This window comes from Pipistrellus hanaki (genome assembly GCF_964339955.1).
Source record: "Pipistrellus hanaki genome assembly, chromosome: 8".
NCBI classification, from domain to species: Eukaryota; Metazoa; Chordata; class Mammalia; order Chiroptera; family Vespertilionidae; genus Pipistrellus; species Pipistrellus hanaki.
This window is the reverse complement of record NC_140510.1, coordinates 85390741-85408948: the sequence shown is the minus strand read 5'-3', so window position 1 is coordinate 85408948 and position 18208 is coordinate 85390741. Positions and strand designations below refer to the sequence as shown.

Below are 18208 nucleotides of genomic sequence, written 5' to 3'. Positions count from 1 at the left end.
GAAATTCCTTCTAATTTTCACCAAAGGCCTTTATTTTGTTGCATAAATTCATGTTTTTCCTTTTGGTTTTCCCTCAGGAGAATTAGAATTGTCAGCCATGCTCTGCATAATAGGCATGTTTATTGATTTATTCAGCCAACATTTCTTAAAGAAGTTTCAGTGTGCTGGGTATTACTCTCATCAAGTGTATGTCTGTCAAGTTCACCAAACATAATTTTGTGATGAGCTAATGTGGGCTCTGTAGACTTGTTACAGTTTTATGTTACATTAAACCCCCATGGCTGAAGGACAGAACGGGAGCGAAGCTGTCGGTGTGGAAGTGGAGACTCCCCTTAGGGGGCCTGCTGAGTGGGGAAAGGCTGGAGGCAGCCCGCTCTCATCCTGGTGCCTCCTGCCTCCTGCTCCGGGGGCAGGCACCGCTGTGTCCTTAGAGCGTGGCGGCAGAGCTTTGGTAGGACAGGCACAGGAAGTTTTAAGATTCTGCTTCTAAACACAACCTCCGCACAGGTATCGAACCCTGCTGAAAGTGAAAATGTCAGAGGCAGGACCGCCTGTGCTTTTCTCCCACAGTGAAGGGTCTGGGAGAGGGCTCTGACGTCAGAGAGCCTCTGCTAGCTGCAGCCCTGCCCGGCAGGCAGGCCGCTCACACAGGAGAAAGGCAGGCAGCCATGCCGGCAAACCCACATTTCAGTTGAATTACGAGGATCATTAACTTTAGTTTTCAGAGCATGTTCCTGTGTGGCATTCTGCCAAAAGTTAGTAAAAACAAAATTTATGACATAATTATCTTAAATTAATTTTTGTCAAGGGAGGATTTCTTTGCATGAATTACCAGGATATATTCTAAGTATTTAATTTACATTTTATCTAAAACATTGAGAAAAATTGTGCTTATCTAATCTGTAAATGATTTTTTGTAACTTTAGCTTTGTAATAGTACTATAATTTCTTGAAATTCCATAACTGAACCAGAATTAATTTTTAATAACTGGAAAGTAATAAACCGCTAAAATCCTCTAAGAACTTCTAAAACTTCGCCTTTTATAATAAACTTCTTTTAAAATTATTTGAATACATCTTAAAATTTCTTTTGTTAACACCACTAGATTCATTCACTGCCTCAGTTCCTCAGTATCTCCAGTAAGAGGCACCAGTAATAATTTGTAACATTCGAGATGCTTCTGAGATGGAGTTACTGCGGGTTCAAATGCTAGCTACTGGGCTGCTAACACATTCTGAACCTGGGCCTGGTCCAAGAAAAGGGTTCTTGCCCAGGACACAGGGTCATATGATGAAATGAACTCTTGAAATACAATTCCTTCCTCTGAAGAACACACTGTATTTCATGAATTTGTGAAACATGCTTATACATTTTATCCTTCACTGCCTTCAGTAGTGAGTTGCAGACTATTTCCTAGCTAAATAATTTTTCATAGTACCCTGCACATTCTAATTTTTTAAATGTTAATGTTGGAAATAACATTGTGTTCTATTTTTTTACTTTAACATAAATGTTACATTATGACCTCTTAGGTCCTATTTTGCCTTTCAATACTTCAATTTATTCATCTAGGCTGGATTATATTTACTATTCATTAATGTTTTGAAGATGAACAAGTAATATCTGTGAAGTGCTTTGACGTAATTGAAGCAAAAGCCCGTGTAACCTTATAAAGTATTAGCATCATCTTCATCTTATCATCACCCTCCCCTTGAAGATGATAGTGTAATTTATTCGGGACTATCTAGCAAGCCACTGGCAGAGCTAGTACTAGAACTCAGAGTTCCAGGGCTGCCTTTGCTCAGTGACACCAACCTGAGGTCAGGTGGCAGCTCTTTGGAGAATAGAAATAGAATTCAGTTGACCTTGGCATTTTGGAGAAGTGGTTGGTTAAATGGAGAATTGTTTTTAAAGGGATAATCATGGAGTAATTAGAGACAAAGAAAATCTCTAGCAGTGTGTCTTCTTTATTTTGATAAACTTTACTAGAAGAAATCACTTTTGGGCACAGTGGAGTTGTGACATAGCAGGAAAACTAAGATTAATTATCAGGAAAAATTTTAAATTATACAACTTTTGAACCATGGAATATATTTTTGGAAGAAGTAAAATAATTGCATTAGATGATTAGAGAATAGTTATCACAGAAGTAGCAGCTTTGGAGCAATTCCCCTAGTCAGGATTTTATAGATACCACCTCGTAGCCTGAACTAGTACTGACAGCTAGAAAAGCTGTACTGTTTTCATTGGGACTTTGCAATTGTGTGCAGGATACCCACATGTGCCACAGAGCCATGTGGCCTACAGTGCATGAGTGCATGGCTAGCTAGTACAGGGTGACAACCACCAGATGTAGACTCAACTGGACCTAGTTGACTTCTAGCAGCAGACCTGGCTTTTTCCTTATTTATATAGGTTTGTCTATATATATATATATAAAAGCCTAATATGCAAATTGTTCCCTCAGGAGTTCGATTGCTCACTATGGTGTGTGCTGACCACTAGGGGGCGGCTCAGAATGAAGGAAGGCCCCAGTTGGCCCTGATTGCTAGCCAGGCCTAAGGATCCTACCCGTGCACAAATTCTGTGCACTAGGCCTCTAGTTTTAAGATGATCAGCTGTGCTCAGTCTAAGGATGGCCAAGAAAGATTGCTTCTGGTTTTGGGTTGGCATTGTTCACGGAAGTGTGGCGAGGCTGCCCTTTCCTGAATCCACCTGCTTTACTCGCCAGCATCCCCACTCCCCACCTGTAGCATTTTTCTGGCGGGATGTGGTGTGCTGTTGTTACACTCGCCTGCTGATCTCACAAGATAGGTACACAGAAAGCTGAGGGAGCGTGCAGACCTGCTTCAGTTTATATTTCTATGACTGTAACATCTTAGGAAATGTTTCATACTGAATTAAATCCTTTTTTATACTTACATGTTTTAATGCTAATTTTTTTTTTAATTAGTAAAAAGTTTACATTTAAACAGTGAGTTCAAAGCTTGGGTTTAAGAACAAATTTGCCATACATATGTGTTTGATTTGTTTTTATTTTTTTAATTTTTTTAATAAATTATTATCTTTGTACATATACTATTGCCCCCCCCCCCCCCCCCCCGTTTTTATTCTTTTGAACCATTAACTTGAAATACAGAAGTGCAGGAAATGATCACCATACAAAAAAATTATTTACCAACAAAAACAAATTTTCTTAATGCGTTTGAAGTATTTCATTTTACAGGTGTAAGTCATATAATACATATAATATGTATAATAAAAATAGCCATTTCATGTATTACGATTTTATATGATTGTTTTATGTAGAGTTTTGTAGAGTAAAATATTAAAAGATGAGTAATTTAACATAAAAGTTTATAAACTGACCTATTTGTTAGTGTAACTCTAATGAGTATTATAAAGGAAGTGGTCATAAGAATTTATTAAGTAAAATTTCTTTCAAACTTAAGTGAATATATGATAATTATTTTATTTTATTTTTTACCCTCCCCCTATGATAATTATTTTAAATATGGCTTGAGAATGAGCCCTCTGCAAAAATCATAATTTTATTAGATTTTTTTTTGAAATTCCAGGTTTTAATTACAACCAGGACAGCTGCTGATAATTTTAGCACCCAGTATGTGTTAGATGGCAGTGGCCACATAATTTCTCAAAAACCTTCACATCTTGGTCAAGGTAAGAGAGTAGCTTTGTAACATGCTTTGTCTTTTTTGTCTTAATAGTGTAGTTTTTAAAAATTCAGTATATTGATTGCTTTGGGTTTGGGCCTCATAATAGCTACTTAGCTTCCAAGTGGACAGTCAGCCTGTCCTTTAGCCCCAGTCTCCTGCATACTTAGAACTGGTCTCAAGAGGAACAATGTGAAAGACTTCGGACAACAACATGGATTAGTCACTCCTCTGTAAAAACTGTCAGAGCCTTGTTTCACTCTTACTGGATTACTGTTGACTCTTTTATACATGAAGGGGAATATTTTATTGAAATGCCTAAAACATTATTGATTTAGTAATAATAAATAAATTGATTTAGTAATAAACCATACCCTCAAGGTATGATTAAACCAATAATTTAAAATGTATTTATTTACAGAGATGATAAAAAATGTGCACGGTAGCTAGAATAGTGTTCCCATCATTGTTTCAACAATTTTCAACTCATTACTAATGTTTCATCTAATGCCTCACCCACTGCTTCCCTTTTTGTATTATTTACATCAAGTAAATATATTAATTAATTATTGCTATTGGTCATTTAGGGTTTTTTGTTTTTATTTATTTTCTTTATTGATTAAGATATTACATATGTGTCCTTATATCCCCCTATTGCTACTCCCCCCCCCCCCCAAACTCCCCACTCATGCCCTCATTCCCCTGTTGTCTGTGTCCACTGGTTAGGCTTATATGCATGCATACAAGTTCTTTGGTTGATCTCTCCCCCTTATTCCCACCCTCCCCTACCTTCCCTCTGAGTTTGATGCTCTGATCAATGCTTCTCTGTCTCTGGATCGGTTTTTGTTCATCAGTTTATGTTGTTCATTATATTCAACAAATGAGTGAGATCATGTGTTATTTATCATTTTCCGACTGGCTTATTTCACTTAGCATCATGCTCTCCAGGTCCGCTCATGCTGCTGTAAATGATAGGTGTTCTTTCCTTTTCACAGCAGCCTAGTACTCCATTGTATAGAAGTACCACAGATTTTTAATCCACTCATCTGCTGATGGGCACCTAGGCTGTTTCCAAATCTTAGCTATGGTAAATTGTGCCACTATGAACATAGGGGTGCATATATCCTTTCTGGTGGGTGTTTCTGGTTTCTTGGGATATATTCCTAGAAGTGGGATCACTGGGTCAAATGGGAGTTCCATTTTTAGTTTTTTGAGGAAACGCCATACTGTTTTTCACAGTGGCTGCACCAGTCTGTATTCCCACCAGCAGTGCACGGGGGTTCCTTTTTTTCCGCATCTTCGCCAGCACTTGGCGTTTGTTGATTTGTTGATGATAGCCATTCTCACCAGTGTGAGATGGTACCTCGTTGTCGTTTTGATTTTCATCTCTCGGATGATTAGTGACTTTGAGCATGTTTTCATAGGCCTCTTGGCCTTCTGTGTGTCCTCTTTCGAAAAGTATTTATTTAGGGCCGTTGCCCATTTTTTGATTAGGTTGTTCATCTTCTTTTTGTTAAGTTGTATGAGTTCCCTATAAATTTTGGAGATTAAATCTTTATTGGAGTTAACATTGGCAAATATGTTCTCCCATGCAGTGGGCTTTCTCGCTGTTTTGTTGATGGTTTCTTTTGCTCTGCAGAAGCTTTTTATTTTGATGTAGTCCCACTTGTTTGTTTTCTCTTTAGTTTCCATTGCCCTAGGAGCTGTATCAGTAACGATATTGCTTTGGCATATGTCTGAGATTTTTGCTGCCTGTGGATTCCTCTAAGATTTTTATGGTTTTGCATCTTACGTTTAAGTCCTTTATTTTGAGTTTATTTTTGTGTATGGTGTAACTTGGTTGTCTAGTTTCATTTTTTTAGTGTTTTATACACTTACATAATTTCATTGTATTTTAATTGACATCTTGTGTTTCTAAGTATCTCTACTATTTACTTCTGAGGGGAAAATAATCTCTTTAGGCTTGTGTTTCACATATCTTCTTTAATCTTTTTCTTACTGCTAACTTCTAATAGGATGTTTAAAGTTGAGAGAACATTAAAGGTATGACCTCTTTAGAGTCATGTCCAAAGGAATTATTAGATCTTGTGTTTTTGTTGTTGTTTGCCCCTTTTCTCCAATTTGTATTGTAAATTCATTTTTAATTTTGTGGTCTCTCCCTATAATTTTTAATTTTGTGGTCTCTCCTTTATCAGTCTTTTTTTTTTTTTTCTTAATGGTTTCTTCCTTCCAGATGTTTTCTTTGTATGTTTGTTTTATTTCAGAGAGGGAGAAAGGGATAGAAACATCAGTGATGAGAGAGAATCATGAATTGGCTGCCTCTTGCACGCCCCCTATGGCGGATAGAGCTCACAACCTTGGTATGTGCCCTTGACCGGAATCGAATCCAGGACCTTTCAGTCTCCAGGCCGATGTCCTATCCACTGAGCAAAACCAGCTAGAGCTCTTCTCTCCAGTTTTAATGTTAAATTATTGGATTTATTTTTTCAAATGCCTTGTCTTTCTTCATTGAAATTTATTTTCTTGTACCTTAACACCGATGCCAGATTCTCTCATCCTTTTTTTTTTTTTAATAAATCTCCAATTAGTTACTATTAGTTTTGCCCATTAAAAATTAACATTTTTGTATGTACATGGAGTTAATAGAAACTCCCAAGAAAACACATTAACATTTTTCTTTTCTTTTCTTTTCTTTTTTTTAGATTAGGACACAGAGAAGGCCTTTTAAAATATGGTTCCTCTCCAGAAATGCTCTGACCCCAGTTCTTAGAAGTTCAAATTAGGAAACCATTAGGAGTTATTTGAGTGGCTGTCCAGTAGAGTACTTAAAGTAATCTAGTCACCTTATAAAACTTAAATGTATTTATTTTTATCTTATTAGTAGCCGGTCTAATCTGGATGGCCATGACTTTGCATCACTCATATTTCTCAGGCTTTCTTGTATTCATCTCCATGAGAACTGTGAAATAACAGTTCTTAAATATGGAAACCTTCGGATCTTTGCCTCTTTTCTGATTGATTTTTCTTTTCTTGCTGACCTACATCTTCTACTTTTCGTGAGATCAGGTATGCATAGTAAGGAATTTCTACAGTCAATTAATGAATTTGATCTTTTGCAATATTTCTTTCACCTTAGAAAACAACATTCTCGGAAAGTCAGTAGTTGCTACACTACTAGTATTTGCCTTTCAAATATTACTTTTTTCTCCTAATTACAGTTTATTGGTTAGGAAAAGATCTCAAAAAACAAGCTTATTGAAATCCACCAACACTTTCAAAAGCATTTTATGTTTATATTGCCTTAGTGCTGGTAGTTTCTGGGTGATTGAATCACGGACTCACATTTCACCACCAGCTGTCATTCAGCTTCCATTTAAATGTTTTCTGTGTAAGATAAAACTACAGTCCAACCATCTTAATTAATGCCTGTGCATTTAGGGTTCTCATAGATTAATTTCTGCTGTGGTGTAACAGCCTTACTTAGCAGTTACTCCTCATTTCATCCAATAGGATGGCACCTGTAGATAGCCTGACTGTAGGTGCAGGGACAGATTACAATTGTATCTTTTTAAGCATTGGAAAATTTGTCACCCCTTTAAGAAGTATATTTAAAATGTTTAAAAATACCGTGTTTCCCCGAAAATGACATCCTCCGAAAATAAGACCTAGCGCATGGAAAAATAAGACATCCCCTGAAAATAAGATCTAGCGCATCTTTGGGAGCAAAAATTAATATAAGACACTGTCTTATTTTCGGGGAAACAGGGTAGTTTACTGGAGATTCCAGTTCCTGTATAGGTATTTGTCTTATGGATTAATTTAGCCATTTAAAATCATTTATGTGTTTAATAACAGTATGCCATTTAAAATTAACCTTACCTTCTGTTTACTTTTAAGACATTTAAAAAATTGATAAGAAACATAAAATTTAATCTTGAGCTTTTAAATTGTTTTACCAAGTACTAAATTATTTGTTTTAGTCATATCTTTTTTGTCATTCTATTATACTTGATATGTTATACTTCTATTCTCTTTAGATAATCATTATTTACCCTCCTAGAAAACTTCTTTTAATACTTCTTCTGCCGTAGGAATTTCTCATATGTCAAAAGTAGGGTATTTAAAGTACTCTGCTCAGGATATTTCCTTTCCCTACCCTGTGATTAGAGTAGGGCATCATGTTTTTTGTAAATCGCGGCTGTGTGTGATTGTGCATATACTGAAAGACTTTTTTCATTTGAGAATGGAATGCTATTGAATAGCTTAAGGAAACTGACATATACAACAATCATACTTCTTTACATTAGGAACATGGATCCCTGCCTGTGTAAGTGACATAAATAGGCATCATGGGAAAATATGACGGAGCACATCACAGGCTGCGCTGGCATGCTGGTGTTTGTAGAATGTGCTAACGTTGGAGAGCTGAGCAGTTCTCTTGTAAAATATGATAGTGTACTGGGGCCTCCTCCCTATTGGCCAATATGACTTGGTCCTTTTTTTTTTTAAGGCTATATATTTCATTTGGAATCAGCAGTTTTTTATCATTAAGTTTTATTCCAATGCATAATTCCTGGCTTATTGGTAATTTTCAGTTTACTCTGAGAGATTATTTTTAGCTGCTAAAATAATTATTTGTCAATTAACATATATTAGGTATATTGTAGTCTCTGATATATAACATATATTTTAGCATATTTTTTTCTTAAACATTTTGCCCTACTGATTTCTCCCTGCTTTCTTCCTTCACGCCATCTATTCACAGCTACAGTATATGTCCTTACATTTGTCACAGGAACTCACTAGTGGAGAGCACAGATGAGTAAATAAGTAATGACAGGTCAAAGTAGCCACCAGCTGCCAAGAGGAAAGTTAGCAAAATTTTCAGAAAAGAACATCTGAATTTGAAAATGGTAGGTCAGAAGGGATTGCAGTATAACTTTTCAGCAAGATGGATGTAGAAGATTTCAAGAGACCATTGCTCTCTATATAGCAAAGAAGAGAATGCACATAATTTTTAAAACTTGTATTGTTTAAAAACCATTGAAGAACTGTCACCAAGAAGTTTAAATGAATGAAGTTCCAGAGAAAGGGGACCCTTCCCTAGACAGGAAGAAACTAGTGGCCACTGGCATCCCTGGGAGCATTGACTGAGACTGGAGGCATAGCTGGCAACAGAGCAGACCTGCTGCGCTGGACAGGGGATCTTCTGTGGCCCTCGGAGAAGCCAGCTGAATGTTCAATAGCCACATGGGAGCTTACATGACAGATTGGAAGATGGGATCCTCTAATACAGAGCTGGTTGACCTCGGATGGCTAGATTTCGTCAGGACTTTTACTGAGTAACAAGTGATGAAGAAAGTTGGGACTAAGCTGGAGAGAGAAAGAAAAATCTTAAGTCTTGCAGTGCTTATGTCTCAGCCTTGCTAGAATGAGAGATTTATTTCCATCCTTAAGACATTAGAACCTGGAAGTGAAATGGAACTAAATGAAGGGGCAACGCGCTCCAACAGAGATAAACTCTTGATTGTATTGAAGAGATCCGCTCTTCACTCTGACTGCTTGACAGGAAATGCAGTGCCTTCGCTGGGGAGAGTATTGCCAACTTCATTACTATTGTCCTTTCATACATAGTGTCCGGGGAAATAAAAACATTGAGAGACACAAAGATAGGAAAATGGAATCCATAATCAAGAGAAAAATAGTTGATATAAGCATACCCACAGATGACCCAGATATTTGAATTAGCAGATAAGAACTTTTAAAACTACTGTTATGCTGAAGAATTTGGAGGAAAAATGGTCCTAATTTCATTTTTTTTAAAACAAGAGCTAAGTAATAACCCGATATTTAAGCAGTATAAATTTTTATATCTATCTTCAACTTTTAGTTAAGTAAATTCATAGTTTAAAAAAAAATCCTGTTTTGAGTATTTGTTCTTCAGAAGATGAGGGTAAATCAAATCAGGCAATTAGATATTTCAGATAAGAATTTTTAGTGGAATAATTAAGGTTATCACATATGCTATGTAAAATAAGCATCAACCAGCGGAATTCTTAAGATACTACATTCTGGTAAGCCCATGTTCCTTTGCAGTGGTAGAAATAAGATTATTCTTGCTTTTACCACATAGAAAAGAGCACACCTATCCGGTCAGTCCTGTTACAATAGAAGAGTGCAACATAGAATCAGAATAGCAAAGCTGATCCTTGGGCCAAAGTTGGAGGAGGACTGGCCTTCAATGATAGAAGGGGTTAATTACTGATGTACATGGATTTAAAGATCTGAAGTTCCTTCCACATCTAAATATGCTCTCTGTTTATCTACCAACAGGTACAACTGTAACTGCTTTAAGGTTGTTTAAGAACCTGCCTGTAAGAAAGCAATTTTACTCAACTACTAAAAAATGTAAAGATGAAATAAAAAAAGTTCTAGATCTCCTCATAAGCTATGGAATACTTAAACCTGACTTAAGGATTCTTTTTATACATAACAAGGTATGCATTATTGTATTTCTGTAAGATTTTTTTTTTTTGGTATATGATATATTAAAAGGACAATGAATTTTATCTAAATCAAACATGTAAAGAGCCTTCTTAAAATTTGTCCTCATTTGTTTAATCTCAGTAAAATAGTCTTTATCTTGTTACTTAATATCTATATAAAATCTGATGGAACCTTTCATTTCTTAATTTCTAAGATCAGAGATTCCCCCCAACAGACTTTTCCACACAAGCAATGTTTCTGTGCTTCCTAAATCTGAAGATAAAGATTTGTTCTTTCCTTTAAGGAGTTCGCAATTTAGTGACATTTTTCATCAACTGTTCTAACCCCTTCTTTGGAAGAGTTTATTTTTTAAAGGAAACTCTACCTTATTTTCTCACATTTTTCAAACCAGGGCTGATGAGGAACTCTTGCTGCTTGATGAATCTTAGGGAAAAGAAAGGCTTACATAATTTCTAACTATTTTGTTTTTCATAAAATTTTACATATGTACCTTGAAATAATTAACGGAAGGAGAGCAGAACCACACAGCAGAAGTGTGGAAGCCTGATGGGGAGTAAGGAGTTAACATTGAGAACCCACATAATGCCAGGACCTGTGTAGTACGTTAAACTCCTATAATCCACATCAACAGTCAAGTGAGGTAGACATACCAGTTTTGCAGTTGTCCTCTGAAATGAACTCAGGAAGGACCCATACTTCACTCCGTATTGCATGGCTAGTAAATTGTGATGGGATTTGAAACTAACTACAGAGTGCAGGTCTTTACACTCTGTTGCTTCCCATTTTAATAGTACTTTATCAATAGCAATAAAAGTGTAATATGCCAATTAGACCGACGTGCTTCCGGATGACCTTCCAGACAAAAGCTGGGGCTGCAGCTAGGAGGGATCCAGGCTGCTGCCCGGGGCTGTGAGAGAGGGATCCAGGCAGCCAGGGAGAGACCTCGGCAGCCGCTGCGGCTGTAAAGGCCTACTCTTGCACAAAGCTCATGCATCGGGCCTCTAGTATTTATATAGTCCTTTTGCAAGTTTCAGAGAACTTACCAAACTTTGTGAGTCAGACAGCATTATTTCTATTTGCACGGGTAACTTAAAGCTCAGAGTGATCAAAGGATTTTTTATTTTTCTGAGTGATCAGAGGAATAGTTTTATTTTCTAGTAAGAATTGTTTTCACCCAGTTTTCTTTCTACTCCACATGTTTTTACTTGTTAAAATTTTGTATTAAACCAGGCTATGGTAGACTATTTATAATAAAAGTCTTTGGTCATTAAAAAGAAAGGAAAACATTAAGAATAGTCAACCACCTGTTCCTGCTGGCATAGAGCTCAACCAAATGATACCGTGAGATCTCTCCCAGCTCTGCCACTCCGGGACTCCTCGGGTGGCAGTGGGTGGCGGCCTGTCCTGCTAATACAAAAACACTAGGACCTCTTGATCCAGTTTGTCTACTAATTAAAAGTTGAGTGTAACCAATTAAAAAAAGATCGAAGACAAGAAATAGTGATCAGGAAGAGAAAACTGATGGAAAAGGTAAAATATTAAGATGGGAACTATATATTTATAGAGGTGAGTACAACTAAAGAAGGAAGTTAAGTAAGGAAAACATAATCGAAGAATAAAACAAGATTATTGCCTCAAGTAATGTAAATGAGTATTTAAAGTCAAATATATATATATATATATTTTTTTTTTATATATACACACATACATATATACATATACGCACACATAGCTTATAAGCTTTGGATAAGTTTATATTATTTCCTCAGCTACTGTAAGATCATCAGCATAGGTATTTTAAGAAAGAAACGCAGGGTTTTATCCTGCATCTTACTGTCTTTGGAGGGCAACACATCTGAACTTACACTGAGCAACCACGAGTCCCTCGATGGTCTTCGGTGACGTCGAGTCCTGAGAGTGCTGAGGGTGCTGTGCAGTGACAGTATGTCAGACGTCAAAAGTCTTCCGTGACCTAGGCATCAGCTATTATTGCACAAGGAGACCGTGGACTAAGCCACAGCAAGCCATCCATCTTCAAGCCTTTTTCTCTCAGTACAGATTGTTTTTCTACTTTTTATTTCTTAATAGTGCTGTTGTGCCTCGAATTTTAAAAAAATATTGTTAAGCTTCCAAAAACAGCATTGCCACATTTTCTTAAATCTTTTTGAACAGTGATTTCCCTTCTGATCTTAGTCTTTTTCTTTTAAACATGCTTACTCTTATCCTATTTTATGTGCTTTTCTGAAGAATGTTTGTGCCTTTGCTTAAAATTTAAACATGATAATGTCGGCATCTTTTCCTTTTTTGAAAAAAAATTTTTGCTGTACAAGCAAACAATTACATTACACATAATATGAGAAGTACTATTGCTATTTTGACATCTTGGATTAGATAGTGTTTCTTCTTTTTATGAAGGTTTAACCTGCCAAGACATTCTTTGAATACTGATAATGTCAATGTTCTTGCCAGTATGGTTATGTTAGAAAGAGGTGTTTTTCTTCTTTCATCATCATGTTCCTTGAAAGCATATTGAATAATAAGACAGCCAAAGGGAAATAATTCACAAGTTGATTCAGTGAGTTTATTTAAATAATTTACAAGTGGACTCCGTGAGTTTTTTACTTGGAGAAATTCTAGAACCATTCCTTAGGATGAGCACTACAATTTTCAACTTTAGTTGTAATAACTGAGTTCCTGTAAAGTCCCGCTGCATGTATTTTCATTTGTAAAGTAATTTCCCATAATTAGAAGTTTTTCTCAATGTGATAATATCTGAAACCAATTTACTGTTCTTAGCTGTTTCATATGTACATGAGTATATCTATATATCACTAGTTCAGAACATAATGTTAAATGTATGAGTTCAGATAAGAGATACTTTCACACTTCATACTTGTTTTTCTGTGAATATTTCTTTTGCCCAAAATACTGTGTGTAGTTTTTTTTTAATTGTTTGGAATTCAATTTTTGTCTTCATAATTAGAAGGCCACTGATACTGCAAAAGCTAAATTGGATATCATTGATATAAAAAGGTTTTAACTAGTACAAAGGAGAAGTAATTGAAGGAATGACTTCCCACATACCCCGCCTCCAGGTTATTGGATCAGTTCATGCATGTTTGAGGTTTTGGAGGATGCTGATAGCTTTGAAGCATTGACTCTCTGGTGTCTATCAATCTGGGAAGAGGCAGGGCCTTAGGAACAGAAACCCAGGAAACTGGGCAAAGTTTTGGGGTTTCCTAGGAAGCTACTCCTCTGGGGTGATGTTCAAAGATTTGGGGGATGGGGGTGACCAAGAATGAGGAAGGGACTAGTTTATTGGATTATAAATTAAAGGTAAGTGAGTGGTAATTTATAATCTGTTCCTTACAATCAAAGATTTTTTTTTGCATCTTTACCATTTTATCCTTCTTTGCATCTTTTAGCTTTTTACTCCAATATTTTTTAATGTCCCAGTTTTGTTTCAGCTGTGCTGTGAGGAATCAAGGAAAACTCTTTTGCCCACAGTTGGATCAGTGTTAAAGGGGCACGCCCTTTCCCGCATCCCGGCTAGGGTTTTGGAGGCGGTGTAGTTAAAGAGAAACTTTTCAGGTTAGGGCTCTGCTTTAAATGCTTCCTTTTGGGGGAATTACTCCTTCAGTTCCAACGCTGAAAGTTTGGGTGGGTTTTGTTTTTGTTTCTTTTTTAGTTAATGAAGGCAGATGTCTCTTTAGATATAATTTATTTATTTGTTTATTTATTTATTGAAAAGCGGAACAATTTTAGTTTATTTGTTTTATAACTTTACTTTTATTGTTGGCACTATTACAGATGTCCCCATTCCTGCTCCTCTTTGCCCACCTTCACCCAGTCCCCCCACCTCTCTCACACTCCACCCCCTCTTCCCCCATAATTTAATGCATTGTTCATTCTCCTTTGGCTTCTTCACAGCTGCTAGACTCAGAGCTTTGAGTAGGTGCTCTGAGCAGTTATGTGATGGCCTGCACTCAGAAAGGGCCTACAGTGTAAGTCAGAAAATATTGCAAAAGTGTCTGAACACTTAATAGATGGAAATAATGAAAACTTGTTGAGTGGTTATTGAATGATATCGATCAGTGCTATAGACATTGAGAGGACAGAACGTTTGCTTTGGGCTAGAACACTCAGGGAAGACTTCCTGGTGGAAGTATTCTGAGGGCCTCTGCTCTCAGAATAAGACCACTGCTCTCTCTTCTATGTCTCCATCTGCAGGTGTCAGATAGGATTCCCAGAACTCATAATCATGGCAAGACCTTAAAAGTCAGAATCTTGCAACTGCTCCCTGCTTTGGGACTATCAGCCTAATATCGTCATGTTTTTATTCCTGTTGCTGTCAGTTAAAACAAGAAGCCTGGGTCTCTCAAATCATCCCTTATCGCCCTTGGCTCTTCCTCATACAAATCATTGCTTTTTCTAACTCTGCCTCACACACCTGCCCATCTGTACTGCTCATTTCATGGTAAGTCAAGTAAAATCTCCTGTGTCCTTAGCCTCTTCTGTGACCACCTTGCTCCAACTGAAATCTGGCTCTTCCTGAGAACCTTGTATCCCTTGCAGCCTTATCAAATGATGACTAAATAAATGATGATTAAATGACTAAAATATCATTCAGCTTTCAATCTTGCTCTTTTGGCTCCTAGGTTATTATCACTATAGTTAATTCAATGTCCCCATAGGTAGTCTTTTCTGGAGTCGCAGATCTTTTATCCCTCTCCTCCAGTGACTTTTATTCTCCACCCTGTCTCAGCCACTGATTCCTGTGGCTACCCTGTAGGACTAGTCATCGCCCAAAACGACACCTCCTCCATTAATTTCGGTGGTAAGTAGTTTACCTCTGACTACCACCTCGTCTCTCCAGCTAACTCCCTGCCCGTCCTTACACTCTATTGGACCTCTGATCCTTGACTCGGCTGCCTTTTAACGGTTTCTTGTCCCTGTTAATCCTCAGTTCTCTCCTTTCCCTGCTACATCATGGTCTGTAATTAGTGTTCTTTGGAAACTCCTTCGATATTCTTGCTCCTCTCACTATACTACTTGTTTGACTAACCAAATCCTGGTTAAATCCATCTCTTTCTCTTCTTGGTGCCTAAACCTGTACAGCTGGATGTAGCTGGAAGAACACACACATCTCCTGACTAGTACCACTTCAGATCATGATCACAAATCTTCATGCTTCCGAGTATTCACACTGTATTTCTGTATCCATGTTCCCCTCCTGGTCTCCTTTATTTATTTTAGTAAGGTTGTTTTTTGTTTGGTTTTTTAATATATTTTATTGATTTTCCACAGAGAGGAAGTGAGAGGGATAGAGAGCTAGAAACGTCGATGAGAGAGAAACATCGACCAGCTGCCTCCTGCACATCCCCGATAGGATGTACCGTATTTTCCGGCGTATAAGACAACCCGTAATTTTACAGTTAAAACATAGGTTTAGGCCTATATTCGCTGTATAAGACTACCCCCCACTTCTGAGGCAACACCAGTTCTTTTTTTTAATAGACCGCCTCTCTGACTCTGGCCAATCTGAGCAGGCTTTTTACTAGAACACAGTGTAGCTTCGGGTACAGAACATGTATAATTTGCATGCATAAAAAGTCTGCTCAGATTGGCCAGAGTTCCTTAAGGTGAATAGTTAGGTTGTTTATTTGACATCTTTTTTTAAGGTATACTATGAACTTTACTGTTTGTACTGCTTGTGCTGTATCTCAAGAGTTTTGGTATGTTGTTTTCATTTTTATTTATCTTAAAGAATGTGTTATTTAATTTCCACATATTGTGGAATTTTCCAGTTTTCTTCTGCTATTGATTTTTTGTTTTATTCTATTGTGGCCAGAAAAAATGCTTGGTAAGTTTCAAACTTAAATTTGTTTTGTGACTTACATGACTTACCGTGGGGGAAGGGTTACATGAGCTTGAAATGAATGTGTGCTTTTCCGCTGTGGGGAAGTGATTGGTGTGTGTCTCTTAGGTCTGTTAGGTCTGTCTTGTTATTCAGGTCCTCTGATTACTTACTGCTCTGGATTTTCTATCCATTATCGGTCTTTTTCTGAAAAGAACAGTTAGAGGGCGATGCGGAGGAGGGAGTTGCATTGCAAAGGAGATGGTAGGGGCGACTTCATTTAGAGTGAGTTAGGGAGAAGTAACGGCAGGTGTGGAGAAGCAAAGTCTTATGGGAAACAAAATGGAATAGGTAAGGTTTCCTATTCAGTAAGAAAAAAGCGGAGAAACGGACATCAACTATTGTAAAGCAAAACAGCTTGATTTGCAAATAACCTTTTCCACAAAATTAAATGTGGGAGAAAGTAATGATTGCTTCAGGGTTCCAAGCTTGAAGAGTTGTTTAGAAAAGCTGATCTGAAGAATTCCTGTAAACAGTATTGAGAAGTACAAGTAATCTGGAGGCAGTTATTAGGCTCCGGTCAAGTTCAGAAAGCCTTAGGGTGGGCTCTTGAGAAAGACGAGGCAAAGGCATCCAAAGACATGCCAGGTCAGGGAGTCACCAGAGGTCAGAGAAAGCTCAGACTGGGGTGGGGGCGGGAGGGAAGGCCAGAGAGCTGCCTGGCCCACGTTCTCAGGGACTTTACCTCACATGGGAATTTGGATTTCTTGCAAATTTCTAAGAGGGAGTAAAATCAGGAGTTTCTGACGAAGTGAGGTGATCCCCATGGCGGTTGGAGGTGGGCGCAGTTGCGTTTAGCAGTGTCATTGAAGAAGCCGGTCAGTGGCCAAGAGCACATGAGAGGGTCCAGACAAGAAAACATTCCTCACGGAGCTCTGACAAGATTTGTGAGCAGTGGGAAGTACTCTTTCTTGTTTTAGAGATCACAAACGATGAGCATCTACCATCTCCCTTTGAAAGTTATGCAAAGATCGACTGTTTTTAAATTTGTACTTCCTTTTTGAACTAAATCATACCTTTACATGGTGCAAAAACCAAAAAAGAAAAGAAAAAGTAAAGTAAAAAAACTTCTCTCATCTTTATCTCTCATCTGCTTGGCTATTTAAGCAAACCCCCCCCCCCCCCAAAAAAAAAAAGAAAAGGTAAAGATACCAATTTCTTTGTAACTTTCAGGGGAAGTAATTATGTGTACTTTATTAAAAAACTGAATATAAAATAAAAAAAATTTAAGCAGAATAAAAGTATGAATAAGAGATTGTAAGTTCAGAGTCATGCTGAATATATTTTTCCAAAATAGAATTCTTTTTTAAAAAAGTCTCAGGCTACTTAGCAAGAATCAAATAATAACTTACTATGTTAATAGAATGTGATATTCTTTAACATTAGTATTAATGTTGTGATGGAGTAATCATAATTTTATACTGAATCAAAACGTTTAACACTGTCTTAGTGATAAGCTTCTGTAGCTAAAATCATTGTCAGATTGCCAGTGTGGCAGAAACTGATCTTCCCTGTGATGTGCTGTGCCCTGCCCTTTTCCGAACCAGTCGAACAAATACATAGGCAGGAGTAGACATACTGACCAGTTATATCGATTTATAAGACCTTGGAAGTAGTTAAAACGTCTTAGACCATCTGTGCATATAATTATCACGTAATTAGGCCAATATGTACATTTTTTATTTCATATTACTGAAGGAGTCTCCTTTGCCCAGACAGTCTTACTGGCATTGCCTTTGTTAGTGAATTGTGCATCATCTCTGCAGCATCCTTTCCCCATTCACAAAGTGCCTTCCCATTTGAGGTGTACTAGTTAAATACTGGGAATCCTCATCTCATTTTATTTCCTTCAAATAGTACATGTAATTAAGTAGGCACAGTGGCAAGATATATTTATATATCAACTACATGGTGTGCATGTAATAATATATTCTTGATTGAGGTGTTTTTTGCACTGTCATCATACTGACTAGAGTCAGATTCTTAGTTGGCACATCTAGATGCTCCAACTTTGTGTGACCTAAATAGAAAACATATGGGGGCATGTGTGTTTATTTTTAGCACATGTTAAGCTTTCAGCCTAAGGGCAAAAATATATGAAAACTTCAG

At 37.2% G+C, this 18208-nt stretch overlaps 1 protein-coding gene across 14 annotated transcripts in view; it reads left to right on the top strand.

Annotated features, from left to right (window-relative positions):
* The window catches only part of PMS1 (PMS1 homolog 1, mismatch repair system component), a 65653-nt gene that overhangs the window by 11893 nt on the left and 35552 nt on the right, over positions 1-18208 (top strand). For 10 of the 14 annotated variants that reach the window (XM_084892442.1, XM_084892441.1, XM_084892440.1 and 7 more), the window contains exons 4-5: positions 3580-3682; positions 10009-10172. The exons of 1 other annotated variant lie outside the window; for it this stretch is intronic. In XM_084892442.1, coding sequence (XP_084748568.1) covers positions 3580-3682; positions 10009-10172 — 267 coding nt within the window. The remainder of the gene's footprint in view (positions 1-3579; positions 3683-10008; positions 10173-18208) is intronic. 3 more of the 14 variants (XM_084892433.1, XM_084892434.1, XM_084892435.1) reach the window with 1 other exon arrangement.